Source organism: Carassius carassius, chromosome 38, assembly GCF_963082965.1.
Source record: "Carassius carassius chromosome 38, fCarCar2.1, whole genome shotgun sequence".
Taxonomy (NCBI): Eukaryota; Metazoa; Chordata; class Actinopteri; order Cypriniformes; family Cyprinidae; genus Carassius; species Carassius carassius.
Window position 1 is genome coordinate 21,248,357 of NC_081792.1, and position 23,511 is coordinate 21,271,867.

Below are 23,511 nucleotides of genomic sequence, written 5' to 3' on the forward strand. Positions count from 1 at the left end.
TAGACAGCACTGCATCACATACAGGAATGCTACTGTTATGGAAATCACAACATGGGCTCAGGAATACTTCCAGAAAACAATGGGGTTGCTTGAGTGCGTGTGGCATTGGCAACTTACACATCTGGAAAGGCACCATCAATACTGAAAGGTATATCCAAGTTCTAGAACAACAAATGCTCCCATCCAGACGTCGTCTCTTTCAGGGAAGACCTTTCATTTTCCAACATGACAACCCCAGACCACATACTGCATCAATTATAACGTCATGGCTGCGTAGAAGAAGGATCCGGGTACTGAAATGGCCAGCCTGCAGTCCAGATCTTTCACCCATAGAAAACATTTGATAAAGAGGAAGATGCGACAAAGAAGACCTAAGACAGTTGAGCAACTAGAAGCCTGTATTAGACAAGAATGGGACAACATTCCTATTCCTTAACTTGAGCAACTTGTCTCCTCAGACGTTTGCAGACTGTTATAAAAAGAAGAGGGAATGCCACACAGTGGTAAACATGGCCTTGTCCCAACTTTTTTGAGATGTGTTGATGCCATGAAATTTAAAATCAACTTATTTTTCCCTTAAAATTATATATTTTCTCAGTTTAAACATTTGATATGTCATCTGCAGACTGTTATAAAAAGAAGAGGGGATGCCACAACGTGGTAAACATGGCCTTGTCCCAACTTTTTTGAGATGTGTTGATGCCATGAAATTTAAAATCAACTTATTTTTCCCTTAAAATTATATATTTTCTCAGTTTAAACATTTGATATGTCATCTATGTTGTATTGTGAATAAATATTGAAATTTGAAACTTCCACATAATTGCATTCTGTTTTTATTCACAATTTGTACATTGTCCCAACTTTTTTGGAATCGGGTTTGTCAATTATTATTATTATTTTTTTTTAAATGAATTTTTAGACACCCTTTTTTGTCTTCATGCACTATTAACTATCTGTTATCAACTAGACCAACATAAACCAGCCTAGACCAGCCTTAAAAGCCAGAAAGAAAAAAAAAAAAAAAAAACAAACACCCAAACTGGTTTATTTAGCAGAGCTAACATTGTCCAACCAAGTAATGACCCTGGACTTAATGTAATTTACCCAAATAAAACTTGTTCCTGGATCACCATTCTTACACTGGTACCAAAATCTACCATTAGGTTTACTTATGCTTGCTAATAATACACATGTTCTTTCAGGACCAACAAAGGATGTATAAGTCCCTGGCTTTCCTTTCAGACTTGTTTGACCGAAACTTGCCAATTTTTCTTCTACTTCTTATGGTCCACTGAACCTCCAAGCCATTAATAACCCTGACAGAGAAATACGGTTGTTTGAATGCACAAAGATTAATTCACACTCCCACACACAACCCACAACAAACATCTGCGTACTTATTATCAGTCTATTGGGTAGATGAACTTGGCGTGCAGGCATAGATCATCTCTATCCTCTGGATGGGAGAATATAACTCATTCCCCTTCTGTGTTTTGCTGAATCAGTAGCACCTTCACCCATGCAAATCCTCACTGTTGAGCCTGGCTCAGCTTTAATTATGGAGAGGCACTGACTGAATCACTGCATATTTGGATATGACTAATAGACAGCCAAGTCAGGGCAACAAGCCCAGCCGTGATGCTCTGAGGTGAGGACAGCGTTCAGAGAACACCGCCTCCACGGACCAACTGCATCCATTTAGAGTCTCACCTCATGAATATTCAGTGAATGTAATAAAAATGTGAGTCACTGTCAAGATGTTTTTGTCTCATGTCAAAATATTAAAAACTGTTAAAGATTTATGACTTCTGAATGCTCCTATGACTCGTGATTCATTTTCTGACCTAGTAAAGGTTAGTGGTGTCATGATAGTAACTGGAATAAAACCTACTAGTGCAACTAAATACATACAATAAAATATTCCAGTCTTATCTCCTAAAGTAATGGCTGCTGAAAAAATCAGCTTTATCATCACACACACACACACACACACACACACACAAACACACACACACACACACACACAAACACACACACACACACACACACACACACACACACACACACACACACACACACACACACACACACACACACACACACACACACACACACACACACAAACACACACACACACATATATATATATATATATAAACATTGTAACGGTTTATATAGGATTTAATTTTGAATTCAAAAATGGCTGTTTTGCACATGCGAAGCAAACAACAAAGGAAACAAATACACCAATTTACATGCATATGCAAGCATTTCTTCACATAGGAGCTAACTGTTATCACTTGGGGCTGTGCCAAGCTCAAGCTAAGTTTGTTAATGTTTTAAAATTTTAGTGCGATTCAATTAAAAACAACAACTGCACATTTTTGTTTTGTATTCTGTGAGTAAGAACAAAGGGAAGCCGAAATAGTGCTTGCTATCTTATTTTCTTAAGTAACAGAGATGCTGTTAAATTAATGGATTGAAGGCCTTGTTAAAATATACAAGAGTTAGCAAGACTTTTCTAGGCCTGCACTCCAGCAAACTTACTTCTCTCTCACTATAGTGCAATCAATGATACAAAACCTTGCTTTCCTATAGGGCAGCTTCAGATGCAAACATTCCTACTCTCAAGACACACACACACACACACAAACACACACACACACACACATATATATATATATATATAAACTGATTTGATGCTGACATCATCAGTTGTTAAATTTACACAGAACATTTTCACGGAAAATGTAAACTGTAAGGCCTACTACAAATGCAGTGAATTTACTTTACAAGTAAAAACAAAAAATTATTTCCTTATTTTATTTGTAATTCAATGGATGCATCAAAACGAACAAAAAAACAAACAAAAAAGAAACATAACACTACGAGAGTTAAAGTACAAAAAAGATTCACAAATGGTTTAACTGATTTTATAAAACAAACAATTCTGAAATTGTAAAAGAATATTGTTAAAATGTGCATTATTAATGCAGTTATAAAAAAGTAAATATGCCAAGTTATGATGTTGATTGGAAACTAAAAAATGTAACACCACTATGCATTATGCCCGTTTAAAAACATGTTCTTCATCATCTTGACTGGCTTTGGTACACGTCCCTCAATATATATTTTTACATTTCTCTATGAATCATTATTATGGGTGAATAACATTAAGCAGTCCTGCTAACTGAGAGCTATACGAATGCACATACTGCAGTATAAAATTCTCTCCCAGCTGACATAGTTCTGTCATCGCACAGTACTCTATTTTATTCACTAAGGGATCTGTCTATGTCATTTAGCACAAACCAATTCCTCATGCACTGCATCCCATGATTCATTTTGGTATATCGTGGCTATATATGATCAAAGTTTACTCTGCTGTCTTTCTTTCCATTGGATGCAATAATTATTTTATAAACACCAGGGAACTATGCTTTAGTAAAAATGAAATCACATCTCTCTCTCTCATGCTAAACGTTTGCAAAACAAGCAGATACTCTTGCGATAGGATTGCGATTTCTGTCTGAGCAGCCATGAAATGCACAGAGGGAGATCATGCTGGAATGAGCCGAGAATGACGGAATAAGTGAGAATGAGAACGAGAGAGAAATATTGAATGGAAACCGCATCAACTTCTAGATCATCCACACTTTCTTCGTCTTATCACTGTTTTTTTGTCCTTTCTCCCGCCTTCATCTTTTTCTGCACTGCTTCTGCACTAAGTGAGAGAAATGTCTCTGTTTATCTTGTCTTGCGTCTCATCACTTGCCTCTTTCTGAGGGCTGATAGCAGAGACTACAAGTGAGTGCTGCCTTTGAAGTGATAATGGGATCGTCAGGCCATCTTTGTTGTAGCTTTAAAAGCAAAAAAGGCAAAAAAAAAAAAAAAGCCTCTCATCCACGAAAATACAAAGTTATGCCAGGATCCCATTATTTGGCATTGTTGCACCACGACTTTCATTACTTATAAACAAGTGAACGCAACAAGCCTACTTTACTGACACAAATACGAAACACAACAAACAGTTTGACATATCATTGTTTTAGCGTCATAATTACCAGAAGGTAGACTTTTTTTTAAGATTATCAGTGGATTGCAATAGTGAGATCCAGCAACAATGTTGTCTTTGAGAACACTGTAAATTTCCCCTTTATGCTTGATTTCTTTAATTCAGGTTGACTTTTTCAATGACGTGGTTAAGTTAGCTCAATCTACTACGCAGACAGCTCAATGAATTGGCCTGTCAATCACGGGGAGATTTTGCATTCTGCATTAGTAACTGCAATCTGCTTGCCTGTAACGCAATTAAGCAACAAATAGAAACCAGTGTTGGTCTCACTGCATCTGTCAGCTGGGGATGTAAAAGGACTCACCTGTGATCAGACGAGCGGAAGTGAATAATTAAGTTGAAGGTCAAAAACAAAGCTTTTATACTGATCTATTGATCTGCATCAAATGTTAAAGCCAACAAAAGCAATACATACCCAGTATGACCTCAGTCTGCATAGGCATGGAGAGAGCAGGGTGGGTGACCTCGCAGCTAAACAGGGCGTCATTATCCAGCTGCGGATTCAGAGTCCAGGTGAGCTTGGCCTGGACCAGCACAGACCCATCGCTCTGGGGGATTTGCATGTTGCTGAAGAAATACAGGGGTTCTGTGCTCTGAACCCACCGTGGGAACTCTCGGCTGACTACTGTCTCTGGGATGGTCTCTGTGGCCGGGCTGGGCTCTTGACCGGGCTGTCTGGCCATGTAGCTCCTCCCAGGGCTCTCTGTGTAGAGGCGTCCGGGCCTGCCTTCCGGACCCAGCAGAGATAGAGACTTCCTCAGCTTAGTGTCGTCCAGATCTCTGCTGATCAGCGGTCTGGCTCCACGCACGCCAGCCAAGCCACCGCCCTCGTAACCAACGGTGGGTGAAACGTAGGAGATCACCTCTATCAACTCTCCATCCCGCTTGAAATATACCTGGCAAGAGAGACGAAAAGTTAACGATTGTCCACTTCAATCAGACTAATACTAATTTACTAATAATTTACCTTTATATATATACATATATATATATATATATATATATATATATATATATATATATATATATATATATATATATATATACATATATATATATATATATATATACATATATATATATATATATACATATATATATATATATATATATATATATATATATATTTTTTTTATGTCAGGTAAACCTTATGACTGAAAACATGTCAGTTGCACTAAAAATGGACTTCCTCCAGCTGGCCTCTAAAAAATATCTGAATGTATGAATGAATGAATGTGGGATGGCTACAGACTCTAACCAGGCCCTATGGTATAAAAATAAAAATATATAAAATAATGTAAATAAATAATATTTAAAAATATGTAATTGAATTAACAAATAATTACATAAATAAATATATAAGTTATAACCGTATATTCACATTTTATAACAAAGAAAGAAGCAAGCAAGCAAGCAACTAACTAACTAACTAACTAACTAATTAACTAACAAACTAAATAAAGGGACAGACACTGACTCAAAATATGCTGGTAAGTAAGTAAATAAATAAACCAACAATAAAAGTTGGATGGAAACTGATCTCCGAGAATATGCTGGTCTTAAAATAAATGAGCATAAAATATGTAACATTTATGAAATAATGTAATAACAACAATAATGCAAATAGAATTTTTACTACTACTAATAATAATCAATATAATTGGCTCCAGCTATACTTTTTTGTCGTTGGCTGGTGAAAATACATTTAATTTAAAAATTTTATTTATTAAATTGTCTGAATTGATTACAAAAAATTCCATTCGTAATACATTTTAATTACCTCAGACACTTATGACTTGTGATGTTTAAATATATTCTTCAAATGCCTATGAATCGTAAACAAAGACTGTGATGCACTTTGTTGATTTGTTGGCAGATTATGCAGTACAATAGTCAGTTACGTCATCGCTTGATTGTTAACTGGATATGCAGGCTGATTCTGAAAGCATTTTTCCAGATTACACATCTACAGCATGAAAACCAGCATCATTTTGGTATAAAAAGGTATGAGAATTTCTTTTCTCAAAAAAAAAAAGAGAGAGGACGCAATAGTCAGTATTTGCTGCAATCAAAGTAAATTGTGAAATTACCTAAACAAAAGTATCTGGGACAATGCAAAGCATTATTCAGCCCAGAGGACCAGTGAATGGAAAATATACGCGACACAGTTTCTGCTTTGTGTTTGTGTTCCACTAGTGTGTTGCTGTAACAGCCTCTCTCCACTACAGTGCATTTGGGTATTAAGATTCCCGGCCGGTAAATCACTTGACAGGGAATTAAGTTCCCACTTCAAAACACAACCTCCAGATATGTGTATTAAATTCAGTAGGCCTAATGCCTGTAGCATTAATGTTTTCACAGTGCTCTGCTTGTACCCATTTTACTCTCAATCCCTCCTTTTCCACAAGAAGAAGGAATAAGAGGGGTTCGGCATAAAGCACTGCATGTTATATATATCATTGCATTACAGAAGACCTATCCTTGCACTGTATCCCTTTTTTGTCCTTTCGTTCTGTGTGTGTGGCTTTGTCTGGCTTTGATTTGATCTCACCATTTATGTCCCCTCACTCTGTTGGGTAAATAAACATAATATAACATGGGTGAATTAAGCTCAAGTCCTTGAGAAGTCTTGTTTTCAATGTCACAAGAATTCAGAGGCAGAGGAAGTGAGAGATAGGCTTGCAAGGGACAGCGCTATTTCCCTCCATGCGACGACTGTTTTTGTGGCTAATGTGCTCTAAAGTACACACTTTATCTTGGCTGCTGAGAGGGGTTAACAGCCTATACTACACTGTGGCTTTTACTTGCATTATCTGACCATTTGTGCCTGCAGACACAGGAAAGAGCAGACAGATGCATAGCAGAACCCTAAGCTATTAGCTAAGGCTCTAGAGAGTAGCTAATGTCTAATATTAGTGATTGTGTGAGATAACAAAACAATACTTTGCCTACGGAGCCATTTGGAAAATACAATGCAATAACTCAAGCTATGGCTGAAAAGAGGCTAGTTTAATTGCAATGTATGGAGGTTCATCAGGCCTCAGTTTTATTTAGTCAAACAAAGTCACACAAGGGAGTATTCGGAGCATTCGTACTGCAGCATCAATGCCACAGTTTATCACATACCTGCTTGCCATGTAAACACACTATATCACAGTTGCATAAACCCTGGATGTACCAGGGCCATAGCTGGAGTTTGTGGGGCCCCGGTGCAGGTTATACCAGTAGGCCCTGTTTGAAATTGTTTAATTTATATGTTCCTTCTATTTATTTATTTGTGCTGATTACACAATGTTTACGTTTTTTCAGGTTTGTTGGTGTCCAGGTACAGAACCCGAATAATCAAATGTAAAATAGCACTGCATAGTCTTTACTGTAAAAATTGAATATACAGTAAAACCAAAATGTATTGAGACACCTTCAACATTTCTCACATTTCTAACATTATCACAGTTTATTTGCTATAGTTTAGAAAATGGTGCTAAAATATCACAAGAACTAACAGTTAAACTGTGTCAGAACAAATTCATCTTGATAATATCAGATAACTTTGATAGAAAGGCATGTAATGGATTACAAATCAACCAAAAATTCAGACAACTGTTAGTATGACAATATTAACACAACTATCAATAATTTGTTGATCAATTACCAGGCAAAGCTAAATTTTGTTCAGTCTGTGGTGTTGGTTGCACTGGCAATTGAAGAAAAAATACTGGTCAGGTTAAAGTGTCTGAATAATTTTTGGGTTGACTATTAATTCTTGTTAAAACTATAAAGTAATTCGGTCAAGAGCAGTGAGTGGTTTACGTTCTTTCATTTGGACTAACATTAAGGACACAGACAGCAGATAGTAAATTAAGTGCGGTCACTTTAAGAGACAATGCATTCATGATAGACATCCGATTTCTTTCTCCACTGTTTACTTTCACTTTAGACATAATCGACCGTTTTTTTTCGAGGATAATGAATAATGATAATTGATGTTAATTGATGATAATTTTTTTCTCCAAGATGAATATTTAGAAATTTTTGTATGTATTGTCATTACAACAGCAAGAAGATGCAAATTTCGGTGTTGAAGCACGATACGTGTCTCTCTGCATGCGCCCTGTGTGGACAGAATACTGCACGCGGTAGCTGAAGTGGGTTCTTTCACTTCTTTTCTGTTTGCTTGTATAAACTGCGAATTGTATTTGTTCATTCAGGTGAAGGAGAGCTCAGTTTGGTGTTGCTGTCTGTGAGACGCATCTTTCTGCATGTGCACCAAACACGCTGTGTGTACTCAGTTGAGTTTTTCCGCGTATTGTGTTTGAATGCTTTGAACTCTTTTGAATGTTTAAATGGGCAAGGCTTAAATACACGTATAAATGATATGATTTCATAATTATGCATAGCCAGTTAACTGTACCGGGTCCCCACCTCAACCAGTGACAGCACTACACGGGGCTAGGGATAGGCTAGTCAGAATTTTTAATTGCCCCGGTTTAGCCCCTTTCCTTTAGAAGTAACCAAAAATGTGATTATTTTAAAGGGGGTTTTCTATACCCACACACACATACATGGCAAAATATTACTGATTAGTTTAATGTTTAAGCTGACAGGCAAAATTCACAACAAAACGTCACCTATACCCAAATGTTTCAGTCTGCAAAGCATGTATACACATGAAAAAAAAATTGAGCTCTAGTTTATCATACTAAAGTAAACAAAATATATAGCTAAACTATTCTATCTAAACTAAATTCTATCTTGGCTTGATCAATGTTATGTGAGAGTCCCGTATCTTTGGTTAACATGCTAAATCTCCTGCAGTTCCTACATGTCACCAGCATGAGGAGCTATATATCCTCTGCCGCAATCTGGGTTAGGTCTGAAAGAGAGAGAGGTAGTCTGCCTCTGCAAACAGTGCACAGAACTCCTATTCATAGCCATGCTAATCACCAAGGTAACGGTCAAACAACATGCTCAACTCATTCCAATCACTGTTCTTAGCAAACACGGTCTCTTGAATTATTCATACTGTTAATACAGCTCGCGGAATTTAGCCCTGTTTTAACAGAATTCAGTTTTTGTGTTTTGTGGATGGCATACTTGAGTTTTTACTTGAACACAGTCTGAACATATATGCTCTCCACAACATTTTCTAAAGAAATGTGAGTCTACATCCCTTACGAAAATTAACCATGGTTTTACTACAAATAAAACCAAAAAAACATGGTTACTATAGTTAAACCATGGTAACCACAAATTAACCATGGTTTTGCTAAATTAACCATAGTTTAACCATGGTATTTGTAGTAAATCTGTGGTTATACAAATAGTAGTCAACACGCCAAAAAACCATGGTTTACTACAGTTTTACTATAATAAAACCATGGTTATTTTTCGTAAGGGATGCACAATAGTTTTGTTTAAATCTGTTCAAACACACCCCGCAATGTCCAATTGGGAACTACCGTAAATTTTGGTAAGTACCATTAATCATTTCAAAAGAGCATTGCTTATTACTGGTAATGTCTTATCACACAATGAGCAGGAAAAGGCATTGTTTCTTTTCACAGGGGATAATCAATTGTCCTTATAATAATTTATCTCTAATGTGTCTTCAATAATTGCCTTGTAACTAGAGCCATAGTCACAATGCCCATTTCAGTCAATACAAATTAGATATTAGGCATATTTGATGAACTGTTGATGGGCTGCCCTTTGATTGGTTGTTGTCTGGGGAAAAGCAGAGTTTCTAAAGTCTTTAAAGTCCTTTTTATGGAGATTCTGGGCTGTCACACATCTTACTCCCACGCAACCCGAAATAGTTCCGCATTAATGCAGCACTTGTGTCTCACGCCTTAGTAAGGAGAGTAATTATACAGCAGCCAATGTAGAGTGTATCCAAGCACGATATATTGCAAAAAAATACAGTAAATGCTGAAATAAGCCAAAATAGCATGTAGTTCAGTGCCCTTGAAGTGTTTTGATATTTCTTAAGCCCAACGTTACAGAGTAAAGAACAAAAACCCTTCAGTTTCAGTTCTTGAATGCAACAGGCTTTTCACAATGTATGTGCACAAAAAAAACATGCATGTGCCTGCACCTCTGTGGATTTAAATTAGCGCAGCAAACAAACAGCGATGTAATTCCATGCCGCCAGTGGAGCATATTGCCTGTGAATGGATGTTAATGAAAGCACCTGCATGCAGCTCATTGCCAAGTGCACTATTTTGAGTGGAAAGCTCATTTAGAGACTTGACAATAGTGGCTGTTCCTTTGGCCTCTTTTTCTGCTTCCTAAAATTGTCATATTTAACCACTGGACTGTCAAAGGAATGATGGCCTTACTAGTGCTGTTACAATGCGGGAGAGATGAACAGACTTAATGACAGATAATATAGGGGATTATTATCTAGTCCTCTTTCAATCAGCAGCAGATTGTGCAGAGGACACACCAGCCTGGCCCGACAGCTGATGGACTGCTGTTTTTTTCCAATGCTGCTCTTCATGGTATTTCAAGACGAGAAACATCCCTTGAGGTCTATCAGCCATGTAAAGAGACTCCCAAACAAAATGCACAAACACTACTTTGATGGTATGGTGTAAATGATGTAAATGAAAAATATCAGTAGCCTATAGAAAGTAGTTATATTTATGAACGATAGAGACACCATCATGATGGCTGAATGCTGCTCATTTTATTTCACTTGCCTCTCTATTATCTGTCACTTTTGTTAATATAAGAAAAGTGAAAATAATTTGAAGCAAACTCAGCATTTCTACAACTGCATCAGTAATCAAAAACATACTGTATGATTGATGCTGCATATGTACATGATAATGTACATATATCTCTATATAATTTTTTTTTTTCTCAACTCATTGTTACTCCTATTGACTGCTGCTATTTTTTCAGTGGAACACAAAGGTGACACTGTCAATAATCTTTACTTAAAAAAAAAAAAATTGAAACATGTTCTATGTCCCCAAACCAACACTGCACGCCACCCCCCTCCCCACAGAAACCAAAAAAGCCTAAATGAGAAGACTTGTAAAACAGTAATGGAAAAAGGCATTTGAAGTTGCAGAAGATTAATCCAATGCTGCGGCCCTGGAGCACAGCAGTATGTTATTTGTAGGGTTAGTGAAGCAAGAGGCAAATAAGTACATAAACATCCTGCAATACAAGATAAATATTAGATTTGGTATTTAGATATATCATTTGGTTTGGTTTTAAAACATTTTTAGTGACTACTTTTAGCTTTCAAATTCTTTTAAAAGCATTTACACTGATTAACTTGACAAATCAAAACATCACTATATTCCAACAACTGTGTGTCTTTCGGTTGCCTTGATTTTTATTATGTTCCTGGATAAATATTGATACAATATTGTCCAAAAATATAGACTTGGCCCAATCCCTACCCCTAAACTTAACCCTACCCATAATTTATTCCTAAAATCAGTGGGAACTGATTAAGAAGGCTGTAGAAGCACCTAACCCTGGTTGTAAGCCTAAAACAGATATTTCCTGAAAAGTTATATCTCAATTCTGATTGGTTGATTGGAATGTTGTTCCAGGATCAACAAGGATGTTGATCCAGGAACATGTTGTACTTCGTGAAACCATGCTCACCGTGTCTTTCTGAAGGCAAAAAGGTTTAGAAACACATTTCGAAGTATATTCACAGGCTACTTAAAATGTAGAAAATGGCGTCAAACAGTGTGAGAGATCTTTATATCTCTCAATAAGTTGTCTACATACAACTAAAGGAACCGGCTTACTTGCTATTGAAGATGACACAAAACAAGCCACATTCTACTAACAGCCCAGATCTGAAATTCCTTTGAAAAATATTATCGCAAGAGCCTCATCAGCCTCCTAGACATCCAGGAACCTTTGACTAAGATCTTTTCAGCTCCAATTTAACCACTGTTTCTTGGCTCCCATGGCTTGTCTGCATTAGCGGATGTACCTGGGAGTTTGATGAGGACTCGGAGCGTGCAGCCTACGCTGATGAAGCGGAGACTGTCTTGTGTGAATGAATGGCAGTGGATTGGCTGGTAATGAGGGGCAGAGCTGCTGGGTGAGCGCTCCTCGGGACTTGCTCTCATGGGTTTTGTGCTAATGGAGGCCAGAACTGGTCAGCCTTGTGCTCAGCAATGTGACTCTTCAGGTGGGGTGGTTGAAATCTTTTTCACACCACATGCCTATCACGCTGGGCTCTTAATTGCTGGAGATTGGGGCAAGATAGATCCGGAATACATTATGGTGCGCCCACAGAGCATGATTAATGGGCTGGTGGGATTTTTCACAAACCGCTGGCTGAACTCGAGCTTGTATGGATGGTGTTCATGAGGCTGAGGTGTGTGGGCCGCAGAAGCCCCACTGAATTCAATGAAAAGATTCACTTTAAACAGTTATAGGGCTTTTGTACTCTGTACCCTATACACAATCACTGCACAAAGAGTGAATAAGAATATATAAATAAAAATAAAGGACTCTAAATTGCCCTTAAAATATGTTGGAAAATAAAATAAAGTAATTTTCAAAATTAGTATTAAGTAAAACACACACACACACACAAACACACACATACACACATACACACACACACACACACATATATAAATTGAATTATATATCATTAAAAAGTCTTGGGTAACTAATATTAAAGAAATTGTCACTTACGTCAAACCTTTCTTCTGTGAAACACAAAAGATAATATATTGGAAAAAAGTATATTTTTGGGGCAATAAAAAAAGAAAATTGTGTATATCAAATGCACTTTCAAGTGGAGACGTAGTGGTGCATTAATGGGTTTTTTTCATACAATGTAAGTCAGTGGGGTCCAGGGCTGTTTTGGACCCCACTGACTTTCATTGTATGAACAAAAATATGTACATCATTTATTTATTTCACAGAAAAAATAAAGTCATACAGATTTGGAAAGGCATACATTATCACATTATGACAGTTCTCTTTATTTATGTTATGGACAAATAATTTTGTTCTGTTTTGTTCAATGTGATGTACTGATCAGGAAATAAAGCCTGGAAATCAAGTCAGGAAAAAATAAATGAATAAAATTATTTAAAAAAAACAAACTCCCCTCTTTATAACACACATGAAAGAAACTTTTGCTCGACATTTGGAGATGACTCCTCTGTATTAGATACATCCCTGCTGTGAGCTATTGCATATAGTGGGCAGAAAATCGATGTCCGAAAACAAAACAAAAAATAACACTTAGGGACATCTCTCCACTGTAAATGATGCCTATTTACAGTATAAACAGGATGTGTTTTTGCATAAAATTGCCTTAGACTCACCGATGGTGCTGGTTTGCCTCCTTTGGCAGTGCAGACCAGAGTAAGATTCTGGGCCTGGTAGCGGCTGAAAGGTGCTGGCGTGTTCTCTGCCACAACTGAGATGTTGTTGGGTGGAGCTGTGGAATAGAAAAGGACATCCATTAGACATTATGGGACACTTCTACCATATTCATCATTCAAGCATTTCAAAGCTGCATTTTCTCCATAATGCATAGTTATTCCCTATTAAGCGTTTGAATGCTAAATCCCCATACCAGCTTTAACACTCTTTGGTCTTTGAAACAGATTCTTAAATCTTGTGTATATCCAATGCACTTTCAAGTGGAGACGTAGTGGTGCATGGCTGGGGGTTTTGGAGCATGTCAGCGTAGCTTTATTCAGCCAATGAGAGCTCGACTTCTCATATAGGCCAGTTCAGAGTAAAGAAGTAGCATTATACAGAGAGGAAGGAAGCAAAAGTCTGGAAGATGATAGGATCGTGGTAGGGCCACAGGGAATTTCAGCACTGGATTTCTTGGTCTGCAAAGACTCTGACCCCTCACAGCGAAATGAGATACAACCACCTACGATGCAGAACTGCAAATGTGCGGTCCTGGGGGTGCTGTTTAAGTTCTCGGCATTCCAGCAGCTATCTGAAACATAAAAAGCACCAGTCATAAAGGCTGGATGTGCGAAACCCAAGTTGTTTAAGATGATGTGGGACGGTTTATGCATATTATATCAACCAACTCCTGCCAAGCTCCACTGGGGAGTCATGCGAGTGTGTCATGGCATTGGAAAAGCAGAAGCATATATCTTGACCGCCTGTGGGGAAGATAAAGACGGACTTCCTGGTACTTAATGTAGAAAGGATATGACGCTGGCTTGAAAACAAAGCCCTTCCCGGTTCTCCTTTTGAATGGCCTTTATTTAAGCCTACCTGTCAGCTGGAATGAGCTGACTTTATCAGCTATTCAGGGATGAAAAGGGGCGTAGGGGTTTATCACATCAGCATTTTTTACTAGCACTGAGCGATTTATGATCCTCTGTCAACGCATCAGTGTAGGTGGGCATTGACTATTCAAGCAGCCGCATTATCACATAAAACACTTCCTGCAAATTCGCTTTCACACCCTGCTGAGACAATTGGATGTTGCTTCTGCTTAGTTTGGAGCTGTCTGGTGCTTTTTGCATGTTGAAAGGATGACAAAAGGCATGTGATATCAGCAAAGGATCAGAAGGTTAGTTCACCCAAAAATTAAAACTGTGTCATTTATTCACCTTTATGCTATTCCGAACACGTATGACTTACTTTCTTCCATGGAACACAAAAGGAAGAAAGGTCGCTTTTTTCCATGCGATTAGTTTTCAAGCTTCAAAAAGAATGCAAAAAAACCATACAAGTAGTATTAAATTAAAATTAAAGTTGTCTACATTACTTGTATACTGTATTTCAGTATAATAACTTTAAGAGACAAAATGACAATTTTGTTGTTATTAACTGATAATTCTCCCTTCCAGTAAACTCCAAACCAGTCAATGAGCTGAACTGGATTATCACTATTTTGAATTTGTGTATCTGCAAGAGATAATGATTACACTAATAATTAACATTTTTTGGTAGATTTCTCACAAAAAAGAAAGTGTTTTTATTTTTAAGTGAACTATTCCTTTAAAAAAAGAGCCCTTCAGGACATCTGACTTGAATCACTTGATCAATAACGCTTGCATACTAAGCAGGCAGAGGAAGGCAAAAGACGGTGTATCAGAAGGCCAAGGGTAATACGTTTTTTTTTTTCAAGTGTCACTTTAAGTCTAAATCCATGTGCTATTCTCCAATAAATGTGCAATTGAAATTAATTGATTAAAACAAAAGAGATGGAGGAATGTGTGAAGGTTTAAGAGCTTCTGTTTCCTCAGCACCTAATTGCTTATTGATAGCAGATGTATGGAAGGAAATTAACCTTAGCGAACGCTATTAGCTCTCTGGGAAACTGAGACTTGTCCTAAATTGGAGAATGATATGCTGTCACTTGGTATTGCGGATGGGACTATAATACGCACCTGCACGTACAACCAAGACACAGAACATTGCCCCTGAACTGATAACGTCCCATAGCCATAAAACACAATGTTAAATGTTTTGTTTGTTAAAAGCTCACAGTGGTCTTGATGGATGAGACCCCATGGTTTCTATTTATAGCAGTGGCCAGTCAAAGCTATTTAACTATGTGCTCTCACAACTGCTTCATGAAATGAGCCAAGCATACCAATACAAACCAATGTCAGTCGGTAAAATCTATTGCCCATATCCTCTGAATTAGCCAGACTAGAGTTATACTTAAAGGTGCCATATGTAAAAATTGAGGTACAAATATCCAAAAAATGACCTACATGCATCAAAAGAATGAGAAGAAATAAGGGCGATGATGTCATTAAAAAATGTCAAATTATAGTGCTGCAGAGATATCAACCTTAATTAGCATTAGCATTACTAGCCACGGCCCGACAGGTGTCGTAATACCAGTTTCGGCCATGGGAGGCGGTATGCGGACAACATAACCACCAGCCAACCTGCAATACACGAATAACTCGCACGGCTTGTGGGCATACTTGAACCTGATGTCAATCTTGTGGAAAGTACAGACCACTACTTCAGTTCAGGGAAGAGAGCGGAAGGATGGCTGAAGCCCTTGGCAAGAGACCCCTACCACCACCACCCGCTACAGGGAAACAACCGCGCTCGGAATCACAAATCAAATCTGATAAGAAAAGGAGCTGAACCAGAGTAAACATCGGCACTGCTTTCCATCGCTGGAGAGAACTGATGGACTTGAAAGAAATGAGGTTCGACTCTGAACTTGCAACATTTCTTTTGGATTGGTAAGTAAGATGCTGTTAGTATTTCGCTAGAAGTTTGTTTTATATGTTTGCGTATTTTTTTCGGGAAGTTATAACATAGAAATGTATCGAAGGCTGTTCGATAAACGTGCTAATGTTAGCGATGGCTAACCGTAGCTGCGTTTGTTACTATAGTAGAGATGATCGGTTCACTTGCGCTAGGGATCTGCCGTGTAACATTTACAAGTGCCAAAACGGTATTGTTTGAATTGCGTAATAAAATTGATAGAATCTGATATTTTTTTATATCATAACTAACCTGCTCTGTCTAGTCTGTTGGTCTCCATGTCCTCTTTGCTTCGTGGTTTTTCTGTGCGTGAGAAAATTGATGTGTGGCGTGAAAGCGTGTGAAAAGAGTCAATTGCATGTGTCTCACGGTGAATGCTTGAGAGTTGGCAGCTCTGGTTACGTTGGTTGGCGCTAGCTTGGTCAACATCAGCTGTCTGATGTTGACCAATGATGTTGACAGAATGCTGTCTGTCAAATTAATTTAATTCAAATAATGTGTATATACAACTCAATGTAATATGAACAAAACGAATATGAACATATTCACTGGTAAAGGTGAAGGGGAGTAGCTTGAAGATGTCATGTTTCAAAATCACTTGACATCACCCAACGTTCCTCTGGAGGCAAAACGTCCTCTTATAGGCTTCGGCTATGGCTCTAGGGTTGTTGTGAAGGTAGGGGCGGAGCATAGAGACTATGCCGTTTCTCGTTTGTTACTCTAGAGTAGACCAATTCACTTTATTGAGGCATACTGCCCCCATCTGGTATGGAATGTGGAGTATGACTTGATTTTTTTGCCAGACATGACATATGGCACCTTTAAGCAATTACTAAATTCTACCCTTATAATCAAACACTCAATTAATTACACATTTGACTCCTAAAGGATAGTGAGGTTGATTATAAAATGATTACAGATGCCTACTGTGCAAAATAATTCTCATAAATTATCTCCTGCTGTGATGGCTGATCTAATTTAAGTCCATTTTGACATATTAAAATCCCTCTATTAGTGTTTATAACTCTTCTGGTAATTCAAAATGTTCATGTAACAGTTAAGACACATTCACGAACCCTTTGATGGAAAGATAAAGTTAGTACACGATTAAAGAAGTTTTAGAATTGCGAGTGAGACACTGCTTTTATACAACAGTTCAACAAGTTAATAAGGAATAATTTACAGTTTAAACACAATATTGCCAGTTACTTCTCTGTTTTTGTTCCACAGATGAAAACAGTCCCTAAACGACAGACTTTTTCAGCTTATAGTTCCTGAATCAATCTGGTTTTGAAGAAATGATCCAATGACTCACTCATATAGACAAGTCACTTGTTTTGTTCCTGAATGAATCTATGCTTTTAAATGAATCAGTTGAACAAACTCACTCCTAAAACAGTGGCTTAATAGTATATACTTCATTTTACTTTTTAAAATACTTTTCACTGCATAATTCACATACTGTATTTATCACTGCACATTAAACTAAAATAAAGTATTTTAACATCATTATTCCATAATTACTGACACAATGAGCTTTACATTTTTAAACATGTGGGAGAAGGTACTAAATATATGTGTGTGTAATATTATCAATAAATAATACTACGACACATGCACAATAAACTAGAAAGGCAGTCTGGGGGTTTATCATGAGACTCATCTTAACTCCACTGTTTTGCATTGTTCATAAGATAAAACAAATCTATTGGATGTTGTCAGCAGGGAAATCTAAAAAAGCCAAGACATTGGAATAATCCTTGATGGAATGATTGAAACGATTAAATGCTATGGCTGCCATGCTTGGCACACAACAATACCTTGTTTAATCCTTTAACGGATCAGGAATGTTGGTCGATGCAACAGAATTACAGCTTTTTCACACTCGATTTAATTACACTATCAAGGTTGTTGAGTGTTTTTTTTTATTTTGTGCACCGAGGGAGAAAACACATATGCCATTTTGTCGATTTTGTCACACAAAGCTTGTCTCCCATCGGTGAATGTTCTGTCTTTGTCAAGTTTCAACTTCATACTCAAAGAAAAAGCTGAAATATTTATACAAAACAAGATTAAATGTTTACCCAAGGAGTCATTCTTGTTCTCAAATTATCAAGTTGGAAAATAATCACTGCTGTTGTGATCACATGCAATTCTATTCCTGCTGTAAACAATGTTTTGAGAGAGAAAGAGTGGAGAAAACAAAAACAAAAAACAAACAAACAAAAAACACTACGGGAGTCACTACAAACCTACAGCGAGTGTTATTTCACCAAGTACAATATTTTCCTGGATCAACATCCTTGTTGATCCTGGAACAACATTCCAGTCAACCAATCAGAATTGAGATTGAGAACTTTTCAGGAAATATTTGTTTTAGGCTTACAACCAGGGTGCTTCTACAGCTTTGTTAATCAGCTATCGTTTCCCACTGATTTTAGGAATAAATTATGGGTAGCTTTAGGGGTAGAGATTGAGTTAAGTCTATATTTTTGGAAAATAATGTTGATCCAGGATCATCAAAAGATGTTGATCCAGGAACATGTCTTACTTGGCAAAGTCACGGTGTTGTAATGTGAATAGCACTGGTCTTCTCACTGACCCTGAAGTAAACCTTTTTAGAGTGTATACTTCATGGAAGTTATTTTTTAAGCCAGTCATGAAAAACCTTCAGTATCACTGAACAGAATTAATTAATAAAGCAAAATACTCCACTAGGAAGAACGTTCGGGAACCCTGCTAAGATGCTTGACTCTGGACCTGTCTAAAGTGGTTTAAAAAATGTAATGTCTCCTTATAAAAAAGCATACAATAAATGTTCCACTACTCCACAATTATACTTCCAATCCTTTTCCCTCCTCTCATAAGCCACACTGTTGAACCATTCATCCTAATGGGAACAGCAATATTCCTTTTGCAGTATGATAGCCTGAAGCACCATTACTTTACTCTCTTTAAAAAATAGCAAATAGTTTTTTTTTTCTTCTTTATTTGAGGAACAGAGGCTCACATTTAGTAGCGAGTTCCCTGAAGACACATCTTGTTGGCCTGGTAATTACAGGATTTAGTGGCCTTTTGAGACAGCGAAAGGAGGGGTCTACATCCCCTCTCACCCTCCTCTGACATCTGTTAATAAGATCTATTGGGTTCTTGGTTAAAACACAGGGAACACCAATCAGTGCCGTCTCTTTTTCAAGGGAAGTCATTTACTCATAACTTTCCTAATGGATTGTGTATGTGCCTCTTTTGTGCTGAGCCCTATTTTGAATCCTAAAACTAATCAGCCAGTGTTTGTAGAGGTCTTCAGACATCTGACTCAGACAAAAACAGAACGGTTTCTGACTAGGCTTCATTAAGCTGTTTATCAACACTTTTAATAGGGCTAAAATGAAGGTAATGACAGAAAATCACACAAAACCACTGATGTATTTGATTAAAAACCTTCCTGATTAATTCAATGAACTGCCTTAAAGAGCACTTATCAACAAGCAATCACATTATCTTACTTTGGTTGTAATATAGCTGCCACAAATCATACGACTCATTCAGACATATGGGAGAAGGTTCTTCAGGTCTAATAGTTAAAAAAGAAGCAGGTATGACAGAGCTTTGGGGGTTAAGAGACCTGGGACAGTTACAAGTATAGTCCTTCTGTATCACTAGTGACACTATTTTGAGCCGCTTGGGATGAAAGGTGAATACTAAACTGCATGCAACCATAGTTTACCTCTTACTCATTGGTTTCTCTACAGGAGGCAGAGATACCAAAAGTACAATAATTACCTTTAGATGTTAATTAAATATATATATATATATATATATATATATATATATATATATATATATTTATATATATATATATATATATATATATATATATATATATATATATATATAAGGAATGCAACTTGCAACAAGAACACCGGGAGCCAAGTTCAGAACCTTCAAAAAAAAAAAAAAAAAATCTAAACATAAGCAAATTAACCTTAAAAATCAAAGTGTATATGCATTAAAAGCCAATTTAGAAATATCATCAATGACTTAAACAAAACAAAAAAAATGTTTGGTTTTTTAAAATCAGTGGATTTGAATGGATTTCAAAGGTTATACGCTCTCGGCAGCCACTATTTTACAGCAGAGACCTCTTTTAATGAATACCCCTCATTTCAAGTGGTATTTAATGTAGTCTCAGTCATATTTTCTTGTTTGTTTGTTTGTTTATTTATTTATTTCAACAGGGACAATGTGCAAAAAAACATTAATTAAAGATGCTTTGCACCAGATTTAGCTCAAGTTAGTTTCCATCTGCAGTCCCCGAGCAGGTGAATCACAATAAAAAATATACAATATAAAATGTAATTAGTCACTCAAATACAACTATTAATTCATTCATTCAACCATTCTCCATTACACCCACCAGTCAGTAAATCATACCAAAATTACTACAATAAAACTTAACTAAAAATCATATTTACATACACCGTTATCTATGCTGACACGACTGGTTTTCCAATAGCACTTTCCTAGTATTGCGAGAAAAATCCTTCAGGTCTAAGGTAAGTTTCAGACTCTGTGGGAGTTTGTTCCATTCTTTGATGCCTTTAAATGAGAAGGCTGTCTGTGCAAAGGCCGATCCACGTTTAGGAACAATGAACAATGAACAAAATTTATTAAAAGCATTTCCATCTTCCTTTCAAAAGACAGTAAGCCTATTTTATTTTCTATAGTATGTACTGTATTAAATGGTTGCATTTTTTATTTGCATTTAGCATTGCTTTCCCATGCTGTGTGCAACAGCAAACCCTATTTTACTACTATTAGGTCAATTTAAAATAATGATGAAGACTTTTTCAGTGTGCCCCTTACAATGATTGTATGTTTAAACTGGACTTTTATGTAACTTTACTCTGTTAAATAGAATGTATCTAGAATAGTAGCAGGATTATGTGCTAGATAATGAAGGAAATGTCTAGCTGTGTTCTTATGAATGCAGAACTTGTAATGGCAGATTCAAGGTCTTTTCTACACTCCTCTATGGTGTGGCAAATAAAAAGGCTTCATTCTCAAGAGATTATTTGATGTATTCTCCCTGTGAAGTAAACAGTAGCATAAGATCATCTGAACAGCAATGTATTATTCACAGTCCTGAATGGCATAACTGTTTATACTTTGAAATGAGGCAGAACATATACTTCCATTTGAATGTAGACACAGAGGTGTGCTCTGAGAGACTGCAAGATTCAGCTCTGACTTTAAACTAGTCTATAGGCCAAGCATTAGAAAACTCTGTAAAAAACAAATAACATATAATGGCAAACGTGCATTGCTCTATTTTAGATGCCCCCGAATGACACATTAAAAAAGTCCCAATGCTTTGCACTGAACTTCATGATATCAATCAAATCTTACTGTGTAGACAACACGGCTGCTGCTCTTTATCCATCATCAGGTACTGTTAGACACAATTAATAATTTTGATGGTTCTGAGATTTGACAATGCAAACAAAAAATTATGTATGAACATTTGATTTTGTCAGAGATACAGAGGTCATGACTGTGAATAGTCCACTGTCTGGACTTGATAATTGAGTTTACAAGTCATTGGTTTTACGAGCCAGTAAACAAATCAAATTTATTATGCATTTCTAATTGAATTCTTAAAGATTCAATGGAGTCCTGATTGGATGAACTGGGGGGACAAAGAAATAAAAACAATCCACAGTGAACAATGTCACCTAAACAGAATTACATTTGCATAGAATACACACTACACTGAGAAAAAAAAGTGAGAAAAAAAGTAAATTTCTTGTAAATTTCACAATGAATTACAAAGAAATAACAGTTCCCTTTCAAGGGAACTTCGAACTGCGTCCTCTGAGGGGACACTATGGGGAACACCTCGTCGTGACCCGTGTCTGAAGCATACTTTGAAAAACGCCAACGTGTTGGCCGGCGACAGCCTCTGACGTCACTACCAGCGCGACTATAAATACGCGCCCGTAGGACCCGTCACTATCTTCTTCGTCTTCAGTTGACTGTTTTGTTTGAAGCGTGCATCTGAGAAACGACCAAAACGGTAAGAGCGATCTATTACTGTTTTCATCATGGCTTCCACTAGCAAGGCGTTTAGACAGTGTGTGCATCCGTGTCAGCGTTATCTGACACCCGATGACACGCACACTCTTTGCGTCTCTTGTTTGGGCGAAGAGCACGCGCGCGATGTCCTTGAGGGGGCGGTCTGCGTGCACTGCGAGCGTTTCTCTCTGAGAAAGCTCCACTCTCGTTTGTCTCTCTTTTCGAGGAAAGAGGGACAGCCATCTGGATCCCGCGGCTCAGGTCCCGCCGTTGCCGAGGCACGGAGGAGAATGAGCTCGTGGGGATCACAAATGGATCTCGCTGAGGAGTGTAGAGAGGGACCTTCCTTTTCACACTCTCTGGCGGCGAACGAGAGCGAACTTCGGGAGGCAGATGTGGTATCATTAACCCATTCTGACACTGAAGTTAGTGCTCTGCTGGGTTCTACCCAGGAAGAGCAGGAGATGTCTGAGAGTGGTGAAGAAGCTGAGGCTGAGCCTTCTCAATCCTCCTGTCCCGCGTATGAGGAGCTGTTAGAGGTTATGGATCGCGCCACGGCAAAATTAGATTTGCCATGGAAGCGTGCCAGCAAGGTGGCGCCACGAGGTCGCCTTGCTGAGCGGTACTTGTCTGACCATAGCCCTCCAGCCCAGGTGAGCCTTCCATTCTTGCCTGACTTGCATGCAGAAGTCGAAAAGGAATGGAAGAGGCCGTTTTCCTCTCGCATCCACCGGTTTCAGCATACGAGCTATGCTAATATCGAGGGCTTGCATGAGAACGGCTATGAGAGGATGCCCCCTGTAGAAGAGACGCTGGCTTGCTATCTCTCTGTGGGGCAAACATCCTCTCTTAAATCTCCCGCTTTGCCATCTAAGCCCCTCCAAGATACATCCCGCTTAAATGGCAGGTCATACGCGGCAGCCGGTCAGGCTGTGGCTTCACTGCACACGATGGCGGTGCTCCAGGCCTACCAGGCTGACCTGCTGAAGGACCTGGATACAGGTGAGGGCCTTTCACCTGACCAGGTAGCCGAGCTGCGCCGCACCACAGACCTCTCTCTCCGAGCTACCAAGCAGGCCGCCTCCGCCATGGGCAGGTCTATGGCGGCCATGGTGGTGACGGAGAGACATCTATGGGTGAACCTGGCT

The 23,511-nt window shown here is 38.0% G+C and overlaps 1 protein-coding gene across 2 annotated transcripts in view; it reads right to left on the minus strand.

Annotated features, from left to right (window-relative positions):
- Positions 1-23,511, minus strand: part of LOC132119554 (immunoglobulin superfamily member 21-like) — a 239,984-nt gene that overhangs the window by 19,921 nt on the left and 196,552 nt on the right. For both annotated transcript variants that reach the window (XM_059529619.1, XM_059529618.1), the window contains exons 5-6: positions 13,402-13,517; positions 4,494-4,974 (exon numbers count right to left, since the gene is read on the minus strand). In XM_059529619.1, coding sequence (XP_059385602.1) covers positions 4,494-4,974; positions 13,402-13,517 — 597 coding nt within the window. The remainder of the gene's footprint in view (positions 1-4,493; positions 4,975-13,401; positions 13,518-23,511) is intronic.